At 39.4% G+C, this 13053-nt stretch overlaps 1 protein-coding gene across 27 annotated transcripts in view; it reads left to right on the top strand.

The window, feature by feature from the left end:
• The window catches only part of ATP8A2 (ATPase phospholipid transporting 8A2), a 367147-nt gene extending 354987 nt beyond the window's left edge, over positions 1-12160 (top strand). For 23 of the 27 annotated variants that reach the window (XM_087966309.1, XM_087966285.1, XM_087966283.1 and 20 more), the window contains 2 exons: positions 5338-5429; positions 10899-12160. In XM_087966309.1, the coding sequence (XP_087822435.1) occupies positions 5338-5429; positions 10899-10996 (190 nt within the window). In that variant the 3' untranslated portion in view covers positions 10997-12160. Of the gene's footprint in view, positions 1-5337; positions 5430-6496; positions 6680-10898 lie in introns of those variants that run through there. The other 4 variants (XM_087966291.1, XM_087966312.1, XM_087966296.1 and 1 more) reach the window with 2 other exon arrangements.
• The last annotated feature ends 893 nt before the right edge of the window (positions 12161-13053 follow it).

Raw genomic sequence — 13053 nt, 5'->3', positions numbered from 1 at the left:
CCATTGATAAGAATTACAATATGCATCACTGAGTAGCATGTGGAAACCATGGTCATCAAAGCAACCATTGTGAGAATAGTATTTGAAAAAAGAGAAATAATGAGGGCAAAACAGCCTAGAGCAGGGATGTCAAACTCGCAGCCCGTGGGCCGAATGCATCACGTGCTGGCCCCTCCCCCACCCGGTTTAGTGAAGAGGAAACAAGTCCCAATATGTCATGTGACAATACCATGACAACGCGAGTTTGATACCCTTGGCCTAGAGAGTTGGCTGGGAGATTCTTTTTGCTATGCAAATGAACCAGACAATACATTACTAGGATAACATATTGGCCCTGAAAATATCTCAGATGCTTCCTGTACGTTGCAGACTTCAAAGCAAAGTTGAAAAATCATATACTAAATGCAGAGTCCTCTTTTGTCATCTAATCTTGGTTTTCTTTCCAACTTTTGTGTTGACCAGATGGCCACTTCTGCAGCTGCTAAACTGCCCTATGAGAGCCTTCTGGGAACATTTGCAAAAAAAAAAAAAAAAAGGTCCCTCAGCTTCTACAGATCTTGGTTAAGTAAGGAGCCCATTTTATGAGCGATGATAGGCTGTCTTCGTGTGATACAGTTGCCCATTAAGTTCATTAAGCACAGGACTTTTCAAAGTAGCTGCCAACAATCTCAGGGTTTGAACAATCATATGAAGGGCTGTATTATAACATCAGCTACTGCCTCAGAGGCAGTAATGGGGGAGAGGGTATGAAAACAAAGGAGAAATGGCTATGTCTCATTTTTCATTAACATTTGGCAAAAGGAGCTAATGACTACTGGAAGTGGAGAAGCTTGACCTGTTCCCTCCCCTTCACAAGTGATTTTCTATCTCAATAATTTGAATTATGCTTGAATGGAGAGGCTATGTATATATGTACCTATGCAAACTGTGTACCCTTTTCTGGACCACTTTGGGTTCTTCAGGCTAAAATAATTACCTGTGATCCGTTGCAGATGTTTTAATGAAGCTAAGTAGATCTGAATTTGATAAATGTTGCATAGAAGAACATGAGAGTATTCCACGTACTTAAACTCCACGGTGAAGGAAAAGTGGAATGTTTCAAACGGCAACTTGTAAAAAACGAATGGGGGAAAAGGCATCACAGTTGCCCAATGTTTCAGTTACTTTCTCTGTCTAAAACAACATTTAACTTACAACCAAAAGGTGCAGCTACTCTAGCTGCCACTTTGATTTTAATCAGGCATAACAAACCAGATCTTCCCTCATTCATGATTCAAAGCCTGATATCCTTTTAGTCTCTAGACTGAATCTGGCTGACAAGAAACAAAGTTGTGTCTGGTTTCCCCCCCTCCCCATTTTTCATTACATCTAATTTGATACAAAGACATGTATGACCAGCCTTAGAAGCTATACTACTGATCTCTTTATTTGGACAGGATATGGGAATATCAATACCTATCTGTCAGTACCTATCTACCTCCCACATAAGTGCTAACATACTTTGTGGCTTCTTAGTAATACAAACATCCTCAGTACAATAGTCTTAGTTCAAGGATGACAGGAAACCTGGACTCTAACCATTAAATTAAAATTTACATCCACATAAGAACACTTTTGTCACAACTGAGCTATGTGCTCAGAAGCAAGTTGGTTTAGAGCAGTATTTCTCAGTCTAAGGGACTTAGAAATAGCTCCATCTCATTACCATTAATCCAGGGTCCTAGATCTAATCCAGAGTTAGATTTTCTTTTGTTTACTTTAAAGATCTGGCAACTTCACAATAGAAAAGTTGCCAAGTAATTTCTTGTATTTAAATGAAAACACTCCTTAAACAGCAGGTACTAATAACAGTTTGTGAGGTAATTAAACAAACCAAAAAACCCATGAATTTTCCCTAGAGGCAACTATTTTTAAAAGTATTTTTTTTCACATACAATTGTGAGAATATGAAGTACCATCTTTATATTTCTTTCCTAAATTTTTATTGGATTTTACTTCCTGCCACAATAAGCTGTTAAGTAAGAATAAAAATAAAATCCTGTCTCCCTGTGCCAGCTAAGGTTGTAATCCTGTATGTGTATATAACTCACAGTTGAAAATAGAAACAACCTTTTTGGTAGACAGACAGATAGGATTTATCAATTACTTGATATTCAAAAGGAAGTTATTACGTGCATACACATGTATCTATGTACATAAATATTTGTGTCCGTAATGAGCATATGTGTACAGACGACCAATTGGTTTTGTGCCATCATTTTTTACTCCTAATGATCGCACAGATATTCTCCATTGATGAATAGATAGAAGTAATAAAGATATAATACACTTGTTAAAAGAACAGAGAGTCAATGCAAGGCTCATACCTTAAATATGCCATGCATTTTGAAATGAGCATATACTCATTTCAATGAACCAGCTGTGTATTTAGTAGAGAATGTCAATTATTTCATGGTATAGCAGTCTTTAAAAACAAATGTTTTACAAAGGAAACTTTTCCTGTCTATCCCAATGTTTTCCTTTTCTTTTTGGCTTAATATTGAATATCTCTATCTTTTTCTGAGTTAAGGTCCCCAGGCTGCTGCTGGCCCATTTCTTTCCTCCAGCTTCTGAAATTCAAAACACATTTACTTGAAAGCAACTCCTGCTAAAAAGAATAAGAAAGAAGCAATTAGCCACATAAGAAATCAGCAGTGATCCTGCTCATTTGGATAAGGTTTGCCTAAGAGAAGTCTTCTGTACTTTAAAAGTGACCCCAGTTTTTAAAAGTTATCTACAAATGCCCAGCTAGCATTGCTCTGCAAAGTGGTGGTTCTTATTTTTGTTGTGGAAAACTGATGAAGAAGAATCCACAGGGATGTTTTTAAGACCTGAATGGATGTCTGCAGTTTCTATAATATTATGTGTGACTTCACCTGTCTGTCCATCCATCCTTCTGCATCTATCCACCTTAAGATTTTATGCCCCGTTTTTATCATCCACCAATTAGTGAACCCTCGAGGATATTCTGGGTCAAGATACAGCAAGTGCCTTTGAATCCTCATTAACACTAATTAGCACTTGGTAGGTTAATTGGTGGTGACTCTCATCTTTTTTTAATTACTCCAACAAATAGACAGTGGGACCCTGTGGTCAGGATTGAATTATTCTGTTTGTTTTGATGCTCTTCCTCTGAATGTGTCAAGACAGATGTTGCTTGCCCTGGCTTAGAGATCCTTGGCTTTGGGGGAAGGAAGGGAATGAGTCTATAAGACAAAAAAAAATATCTTTTTACCAGCTGTCAATTGGGAACTTGGGTGATGCTCTGGAATTATTATTCCCACACCACTCTCTTTCCTTGATGAGAGTAGAAAGATTCATCACCTGGGCATAGAAAGTCAATATTAAAAGTGGAATTTCCCAATGTTTCTCCATTATATTTCATAAGCTGTGGAAACAAAGATAACAATTTCCTTGAGCCAGATTGATTTCCTAGTGGATATCAGAACGTGTCCATGTAGTTTTCTGGCCAGCAATACAGAAGTGGTACGTTATGGCATTCTCCCAAGATTTTTTTTTACAATGAAAAAAAAAATCTGATAAGGGCTAAATGCTGCTCAGTATCTACAGAGAACATTACAATTTTCAAAAATATTTTGTAGACAAGTAAGACGCTTTCCAGATTGTTTTAAATGCCTTTGACCCTTCTGGTGGTGGTAGTGTTTTTAATCTCTGTAATTCTGCTCTTTTGTTTATGTAAACACTAGTTTGGGGTTGAGGTTTGTCATCTGAAAAAAAATAGCAACATGTACTAAAAGTTATCTTGAGGACTTTTGATAGATCAAGGGACTCTTTTGTGTCATTTTATTGAGACTTGACTGGATAGTGTATATCCATTCAGTAAGGCTTTATGAATCATTGTCCACAAGCTGTCCATTATTCATCATTTTCCATGGTGCCCAAGGGGAAGACACTTGTATGGCTGCAGAGGAATATACAGTTGCATAATTTGGTGACTGATTTAGTGGCAAGAAGGGGACTTTAAATGCTGTTTTATACTTGGTTCCTGCAAAACATATTTATTCTTGCATGCTTTATGCAGGTTTCTGGGCTTATGTTTTATTTGTGAGAAAACTGCATACAGTTTACATAATATATTATGGGCTTATTATTGAATTTGTTAATTTTTCTACTGGAAAAAAATGCTATGGATTTAGACAGGGCCATTTTCCTGATATGAATTGTTTAGAGTACTTCTCTATTATGTTTATTGTTAGTCTAATAGAGAGAGAAAGTTATATATTTGAACCAGAGAGGAAAAGAAGAACAGAGTTATCCTGCATTTGACCAAAGTTCAATTAACCCAACATCCTGTTTCCCATAGAACTTATGAAATGGATAGAAACAGACAAGAAAAACTACTTATGTCACTCAATGAATGTGTCAATGTCCTTTTAAAAGCATCCAGAATGGTACCTTAACTTCCACAAAACAATTACATTGAGGGTCAATCAGTTTTTCTTCTGTCTAAGTTGACACTACCACTGTCAAACTTCACTGGGTGATCACAGGTGTTAATCCAATGAGATACTGAAGAAATTTTTTCCCACATGGGACATAATATGTATTAAAGGAAACCTTTTTCTCATGGGAACCCGAATCTTTTGGGGGCTATGTTTTCCCCTATGGACGTATTTTCACACAGACCTCTGGAGTATATCTTCCTTGTTTCATTTTCCAAAATGTTTCTGAGTTTAGCAGAATCCTTGGCAAATTTTCTTTTCAGTTCAGAATTGCTGCTTTTGCTAAGAAGCATAAAAATGTAGCTTTTCTTTGATCAGTGTGGCTTCAACTTGCATGTACAAGTAGAGTATAAACGCCAGACCCATAAGCATACTATGCTACTCTTATCCAATGAGTTAGCATTTGTGTTTCAGCTGACTGAATGTTCTCATGCATGAAATGAAAAACAAAAAAGGCATTTCTTGTAATCATCGTCATCATTATATCCAAGATGGGTAGTTCTGAACAAGACAAACATAACAGACATATTACCATGTTTTATATTACTTTGTGTTGCCCTTTCCTTTTGCGGTAGCCTTAACACCATAGCAGATGGCCAAAAGTGTGCAATGCAATCTTCTGGAAACTTACTGTTAATTTGAAATACTAAATCTGTATGCCCATATATTGAGAGGACATTAAAGTTCATTAAGTTTTTGTTTATTCTAAAAATGTATTAGAAGAATGGAGAGAACAAATTCTGCTCTGTCACAATGTATTCCATTTTTTAAAGGGAGTACTTCATAATCTACCTCTGGAGTTTGACTTGACTTGACTTGACCTTTTGTCTTGCAGCGTGAATGAACGTGACCATTTGTTAAAAAGGCTGGGCAGAAAGACCCCGCCATGCCTCTTCCGTGCTCATTCTGTCCAGCAAGGAGTGCCACGTAAGTATTATATCATGGGTAGAGGGTCTCAGTTCTGAACATACCACAGGGGTAAAACTCTGCCTTGAGCTTGCATGTAAAACCTCTGTAGAAATAAATGAAAAGTACACACAAGCAATAAATAGCACTTTATGTACAAATCAATGTTTTATGCAACTTTGCAAAACAAAGATTAGATTCCAAGGGGAACTTGATGAAAAAAATAACATACAATTGGAATTGGAATTAGCGTCTGTGTTTTCCAAAATTTTAAGTACACTTCAGTGTTTGCAAAATCTTTTTGTTTTCCATGTCCCATTTTCTCCAAAACCTCTTTATTAGGAGAAACATATCCCAGTGAAACTATTTCTTTAAACTATGATTGTATTTGTAAGCTATTGCTAATGAAGGTTTTTAAATGAAGCCTTTGTATGGCAGAATTACACAATATTTTTTTTACAATTTTCAGATATGGATTGTAATTATTTTTCAAATTGGCAATCTCATTGCATTATGGTTCAGCTACTGACTGCTTCAGTGAAACAAACTTTACATAATTTCTTTAGCATTAATATACATCTTGATTTTTTTCCAGATATAACTGCCCCCATTATGTTACTTAGATTGGCTGGGGATCCATAGCTATTTGAAAAACTCAGAAAACAATAGCACAGTTATTTCTCCTTGAGATTTAAGTTCCTGTTTGCCCTTAGGGAAGAGTTAGTGTTAAATGCATGGACTTCAGAAAGTTTTTTTTTAAATAGTGTTGCAGAGCTAATTGTATGAATTCTCATGAATTTAATTTCCATTCTTCCATCATTTATTGCCTTGTTCTCCTTCAAGAATCACAAAACAATAAACTTCTCCTATGTTATTCTTGTAAAGGTTACATATATTGAGAAAACATGACTGGCTAGTGATGGATTGAAAGAGTGCAAGTCTTCCACTAACTGCCGTACTGCTTTGACCATTTTAAAACAATGGGTCTTCAAGATTGTACCTTTATCTAATCCCCAAATCATCCCAGGAGCAGCTTAAAGTTATTTTTGCAGTCTTGGTTTTGATGCTGGTTTTCCTTTTTCTTCCAGTACAATGTTTTGCTGTTTCATGATAAATAATGGTACAATCTGCCATCTCCTATCGGATATTGCTGGTTGTGACCAGGCATTCTTCCAGTCACTGGATACATCCATTCAACAGAAAAGAGTACATACCTAGCTTTGGAAGAAACATCTGCCCACTTCAGAAAGCACCAGCCAAGCATGGCATAGGCCAGGGGTGGGCAAACTACGGCCCGCGGGCCACATCCGGCCCGTTGGTCTTTTTAATCCGGCCCACCGAAGATTGGTACAGAATTAAGGTTTGATGTGAATGATTGAATGATTGCATTCATTTAATTTTGACTTGTAATGACAGGCATTTCGACATCAGGTGGCGGCCCGTCTGTCAAATTTTAAAAGTCAATGAGGCCCCAGAGCCAAAAAGTTTGCCCACCCCTGGCATAGGCCCATGATGGCAAACCTATGTCGCACGTGCCAGAAGTGGTACGCAGAGCCATCTTTCCGGGCATGCAAGCCATTGCCTATTGCTCTTCTGGGTTCCGGTGCACCGGCCAGCTGGTCTTCACACACGGGAGCACCAGAAACCGGAAGAGCAGCCGCCTGGTGCGCATGCGCGTGCCAGGCGGCTGCTCTTCCAGTTTCCGGCACGTGCCTGTGCACCAGCCACTGATCTTCCGGTTTCTGGTACGCATGCATGTGCGAAGACCACCTGACAAACCTCCCAGCATACATGCGCACTCCCATTTCAGCACTCGATGCTGAAAAGGTTTAACAACACTGGCATTGGCTCTTACATACACCAACTAATGTGGTCTTCTATTGAACAAATACTAAATCAGCATTTAAATAGCTATAGCTATAGCATTTAGACTTATATACTGCTTCACAGTGCTTTTACAGCCCTCTCTAAGTGGTTTACAGAGTCAGCATGTTGCCCCCAACAATCTGGGTCCTCATTTTACCAACCTTGGAAGGATGGAGGGCTGAGTCAACCTTGAGGCGGTCAGGATCAAACTCCTGGCTGTGAGCTGAATTAGCCTGCAATACTGCATTCTAACCAATGCACTACCATGTCTCACTAGCACAGGTCCAGTGCTTTTTTTTAAATAATTTTACTTGTGCTTTTTTTGAAAGTTTAACATTCAGACAGGGTACGATGTTATAATTGTTGGGTGGTATTTTTGTAAACAACCATGACTCTGATTGAATTTAGGGGCACAAAGAATCAGTCAATTGATTTGAACTGGGAAAAGATGGGAGGTTTGGAGAGGGAATTTTTCCCTCTCTGAAGGCCCAGTTGATTTACCCAATTAACAATGTTTCCACGCACACCAAATATAATTCTACTCTCTTAACTTCTCGGAGATTTAGCGTGCTTCAGGCAAGCAGAATCATGAACACCTTTATACAGTATAATTTATTTCCTACTTTTTGCTTTGGTTGATAAAATAGAAAAAATTAAATAGAAATCTTCAGATTCTCCCACTGGATTTGTATTGAATCTTAAATCTGCTGTGGAGTGGCCCTCAACCTCCCCCCAAAGATGGTATGTGATATAAAATATTCACCCTGCTACAGAATCTTTCAGTAAATCATTCCTGGATTATATCTGCTGGAGTTGGACCTGATCCTAGCATTTGGAAAAACAAGGGAGCCGCTTCAGGTGGCAATTACTGGAGGGCAGTATTGAAAAACTAGGGAATACAACTTGTTGCTATACTCAATTTGCCCTGGCCTTTAAAAATTACGCTGCTACCTTTAGCTAAAGAGGAGGAACTAGAATCAAGATTAGTGGGGAGGGAGGTCTCTACACATGTTAGCTTTTTGTATTTTTGTATTTCTGCCCAACCCACATATGGAATTCCAATTCAGAAGTCATTTACAGATGCTGTTTATACACATGTAATTAAATTGCTGGTGGTTTGTACTCTCATCTTTTAGTTCTGCACTGGTTCCAGAGTAGATTCACTTGGCTATGAACATTTCCTCTTTATCATGAGAGTTCAGGCTCGGGTGAAGCTTCAGAGACTGCCAGAACAAGAATCTTAAGTTTTAGGGGTGGGGAGAGAGAGACTATTCCCAGCACATGGAAGAGCAGCAGAGAAAGGCCTTGTGCTGATAGATATTCTCTACAAGGTTGCCAAAGTCGTCCCATAACATTTACCAGTTTGCTGAGCCAAAGAAAGAAGAGGGCATCCATTCAATTCTGTTAGCTCATCCCTCATAAGTACTAATCAGGAAGAATTGTTAAAGGAGCCAGTCCAGGTTCAGAATAATTGCAATCATACGTCTGTTTTTCTCATTTTTATTGTAGTTTTTAAAAAAAATGTTTGATACTGATCCACAGTCCTCAGTAACTTCAGTTACCCCTTGTCAAATAATGTTATAGTACAAAGCATGAAGAAAAGGGGGGAGGGGAATAAACAGTAGATTCCTTTTAACAATAGCTTCAATCAAAAGAAATTTGTATTATATTGGAAATAAGCTATCTAGTTTCTATAGGCGACTTTATGTAACGGTAAAACAAAAATATTATCAGGACGTGCTTTTGCTCTGTATTATTGCAAGTGGGAAAAGGCCTAAAAACTGGCTACGCAGTAAGAGGGAAACAAAGGAAAAAAGGAAAAGAAATTACGATAAAATGAAACAAAATAAAAATTTACCCAGCAAGATAAGCGTGAAAATGAGCATTTGCACATCAATATCATTTTTACTCCCTGGTCGCCCCAATGTCCATTCTTGTGTTCATACCTGCCAATGTCCACAGGCTAAGAACAAGGAACAAAAATTATGCTGTGCCTGTTGGGATTCTTATCTTGTGCCTCTTATCTTGGATTAGCAAAAGATCCTTACATTCCTACTTAATGCAAAAGGCATATAAATCAATTGTTTACACAAATGCATGTATCACATCTCTCTATGTTGTGTGGAATTTTATAGTCATATGGAGAAAAAATTCTATTAGTTCCTGTGAGGGAAAGCTAAAGGTTTCCAGGTTAAGATGTTTAGGGGACAAACTTCACTGAGCCTGAGTAATTAAATATATACGTGTGTGTGTGTATTACACACACATCTGAAGTAGTTCAGATTAAGATAAACTGCAGAAGAAGCAGGGGGAAAAATTATATCCACTCTCGAATGATGGTGCAGAATCTTCATATGGAAGTACCTAAAGAGTTAATTTTTTTAATGAAAAGATGGTAGCAGGCCCAGCTCTCTCTAAAGTAGTGTTTCTTAATCTTGGCAACTTTTACGACGTGTGGATTTCAACTCCCAGAATTCCCCAGCCAGCCAGAACTCCACACCTCTTAAAAGTTGCCAAGGTTGAGAAACACTGCTCTAAACCTTTCTCACACCATACTTAAAAACTACTGTATGCATTGGTATGTAATTCATGTTCACCCTGAAAATAATGGATGTGGGATCATGTTCATTATTAATGCTCCCTGAGCAGCAGTTATGTTTGAGGTACCACGGTTTCTTACTCTGGATGTGGTTCAGTTCTCCCAATATTTCTCCCTTGGGTTACCAACAGGGATGGGGTAAGAACGTAAGATATTGAGTTGGGGAGAAGACGAGTTTAATCTGCCAGTATTCCTGATTTTTGTTCTAATGAATGAAGGGGCAGGAACTGGGGTGGCCTGCAAGTGGTTCACCCTGGTTCAGGTGAACCAGTAGCTAATTTTATCATTTTTAATTACCGGTTCAGCGAACCGGTAAATCCCACCCCTGGCTGGCCCCGCCCAGGAGTCCCCACGTGGCCCAATTTGGATGCCAGGTAAGTACAGGGCCTGCATGGAGGCTCAGGGAGGGCAAAAAACAGGTCTCCCGGAAGTTCCAGAAGGCCCATTTCCAGCCTCTGGAGATCCTCCAGAGCCTGGAGGAGGCTGTTTTCGCCCTCTTGGAGGCTCGAGGAAAGCCTCCGGAGCCCAGGGAGGGCAAAAAATGGGCCCCTCAGAAGTTCTGGAAGGCTAGAAATGGGCCCGCTTCTGGCCTCTGGAGGGCCTCCAGAACCTGAGGGAGGCCGTTTCCGCCCTCTCAGATGCTCAAAGAAAGCTTCCAGAGCCCAGGGAGGGTGAAAACATGCCCCCCCGCCATGGTGCAGGAGGCCAACTAGGCCACGTCCACTATGGCCTTGCCCCCCCCAGCAACTGAGCAGAGAACCGGTTGCTGAAATTTTTGAAGCCCACCCCTGGGCAGGAGGGAGATCTATGGCTGGGATAATGGTCCCTTCCGTTCTGCGTTATGCACACTAGCCTGAAAGAACATCAGAAAAAAAGACTGCAATTGTGTGGGCTGAACTGGGTTTAACTGCTTCTGATTTTCTCTCCTACTGCATCCGTTGCACACTCCTCTTCTCATCAAAACAAACCGTAACCTCTCTCTGACGCCAAATCTCTTTTTCGGCTCTTTCCTCTTCTCCCTCCAGATGGTTTTGCTTTTTCTCAAGAGGAGCACGGGGTCGTTTCTCAGTCTCAAGTTGTTCGATCCTACGACACTACAAAGCAGAGAGCCAGAGTGGAATAACACGGACTTCTTCCTCATGATTGGTGGCTGGAGGAAAGAGATGTGGATCAATGTGTCCACTGTGAATACACCCTTGAGTAAGGCTGGCAGCAGCAGCAGCGTAAACACCCGGAAAACTTTTTACTGTGGCCTTAGCCAACAAGTTCGTTCTCTCTGCTGCTTCCAGACCTTGAGCACCCACCTTGTGGAGGTGGGTGGGAGAGCAGTCCTTGCCGGAAGCCAGCCGTTCTTTTGGTTTACATGGTTTATGAAACATTTGGCTCTGCTGCCCAAGGTGTGATGCTGAAAACATTTTGTTTCTATTGCCATTTTTCAAAAGACAGGGCAAAAGGTATTTGTGGTTTTGCAGAGAAAACCAAAAAAAAAAAAAAAGATGTGATAAGGCCCGTTGCTGATCTACCTTTGCTGAATTCAGACTTCCCATTTTGTCATGCCCAGACTTAGCTGCATGTATGAAGCCTTTATAATACTCACTGTTTATTTGACTGGAATGTTTACAGAGAGGCAAAGAACTGCAGAGAAACAAATAGGAGGTGGGGGGAGGAGAAGAAAGAAATAAGGCCCCAGAACAATCATCAACAGCTTGTCTTGGAATGGATCAACACTATACAAAATACTTTACAGAATTCTTAGCTGTTTACGCAAACCTCACACAGACATCCACAATAATTTATTCTGCTGTAATACTATCACCCAAGTCATTTGAATGGCAGGCCTGTATCAAAATTACAATTGAAATGCGGCTTTTTATTAAGATAGATCTGGTCTGGTATGAAACGGGGAAAAATATCTTATTGTTCTGATGAAGAGACAAAGAAAGTGTCTAGCTTTAAATTCAGTCACATCAATTTAACGTTTTGTCCCCACTGTGGCTCATGACTTAAAATACTCCAGTGCACATGTGCAGAGACAAGTTGGTGCCTTAACATTTTCTGCTTGTGAAACTCAATAGAACTTATGAGAGCTGGTATAAGACTATATATTGGACTAACTGGACCTTAAGAAAGATTGGAAAGATTAGGAAAGAACTGCAGGTCCATATTAGGTTACCCCAGAGTTTTTGCTGCAGTGTAACAAGATCTCCTTTCAAATCAAATACACAGTGAAAAAGTAACCTCCCTTAAGAAAATATATCACTGAAATAAATGAAGACTTAACCTGTAATAACTTAAGCATCTCTGTTTCTATTCATCGCTTGGAAAAAATGGCATAAAAATGTTTAAATGTTTTCTATGGTTGTGGGAAGTATTGCAACAAGTAGAGGGAAATTTCACTGAGTTATGGTTGTTTATTTTTTCTTAAAATCAGCCTCAAGGACATGGCATGGCCTCTTCAGGGAACAATGTCCTGTGAGGATTGGTTGTACAAATACATCCAGATTGTATTTCAAAATATTGGGCTATTGTTTGGGTTGTCTACTTCTCCTGGCAGAGCTTTCTGTGCTGCAAGGATAATTCTGTTAAAGAGAAAGTAGCACTTTTAGTAAAGGAGCTTCTGTTTGCTAATAATTCTACCTGTCCTGCATTGTTAACATCACAAAAAATCCTATCAGAAAAATAAGTTGCCATGTCTAGTTAGCATGCCAGTAAACAATTGTGTTCACAGGTCCACAAAAAGGATATCCTCCTAACTTTTCTTTCCCATGGTATTTTAATTTCTGGATTTGTTTAAAATGAAATCCTGAGAAATGCAAAGAACCCTTGCTTGAATGGTTAATACCCTCTCTGGGAGGTCCCCAAGGTGGTCTTTCAGGAGGCAACTGGACTTTCTGGTTTTTTTCTTCAAAGATATTTTGCTTCTCATCCAAGAAGCTTCTTGGATGAGAAGCGAAATGTCTTCAAAAGAAAAAAAACAAGAAAGTCCAGTTGCTTCCTGAAAAAGCACCTTTGGGACAACCAAGACCTGGATGACTGAGAATCTCTACAGACCTCTCTGGAATACCTTGAATCCTGCATGATTTCAGAGCAAACAAAATATGAATGAAGCCCTTAGATTCACCTGGTGCTGCTATCTAAAGCAAGCAGCCTCACTACATTTCTGAATAGCTTAAGATAAAT

The sequence above is a fragment of the Notechis scutatus genome, chromosome 5 (assembly GCF_049901735.1).
Source record: "Notechis scutatus isolate UNSWTSFEM ecotype Mainland chromosome 5, rNotScu1.2, whole genome shotgun sequence".
Lineage (NCBI taxonomy): Eukaryota > Metazoa > Chordata > Lepidosauria > Squamata > Elapidae > Notechis > Notechis scutatus.
The sequence above is the reverse complement of the archived record's forward strand: the minus strand, read 5'-3'. Positions and strand labels throughout refer to the sequence as shown.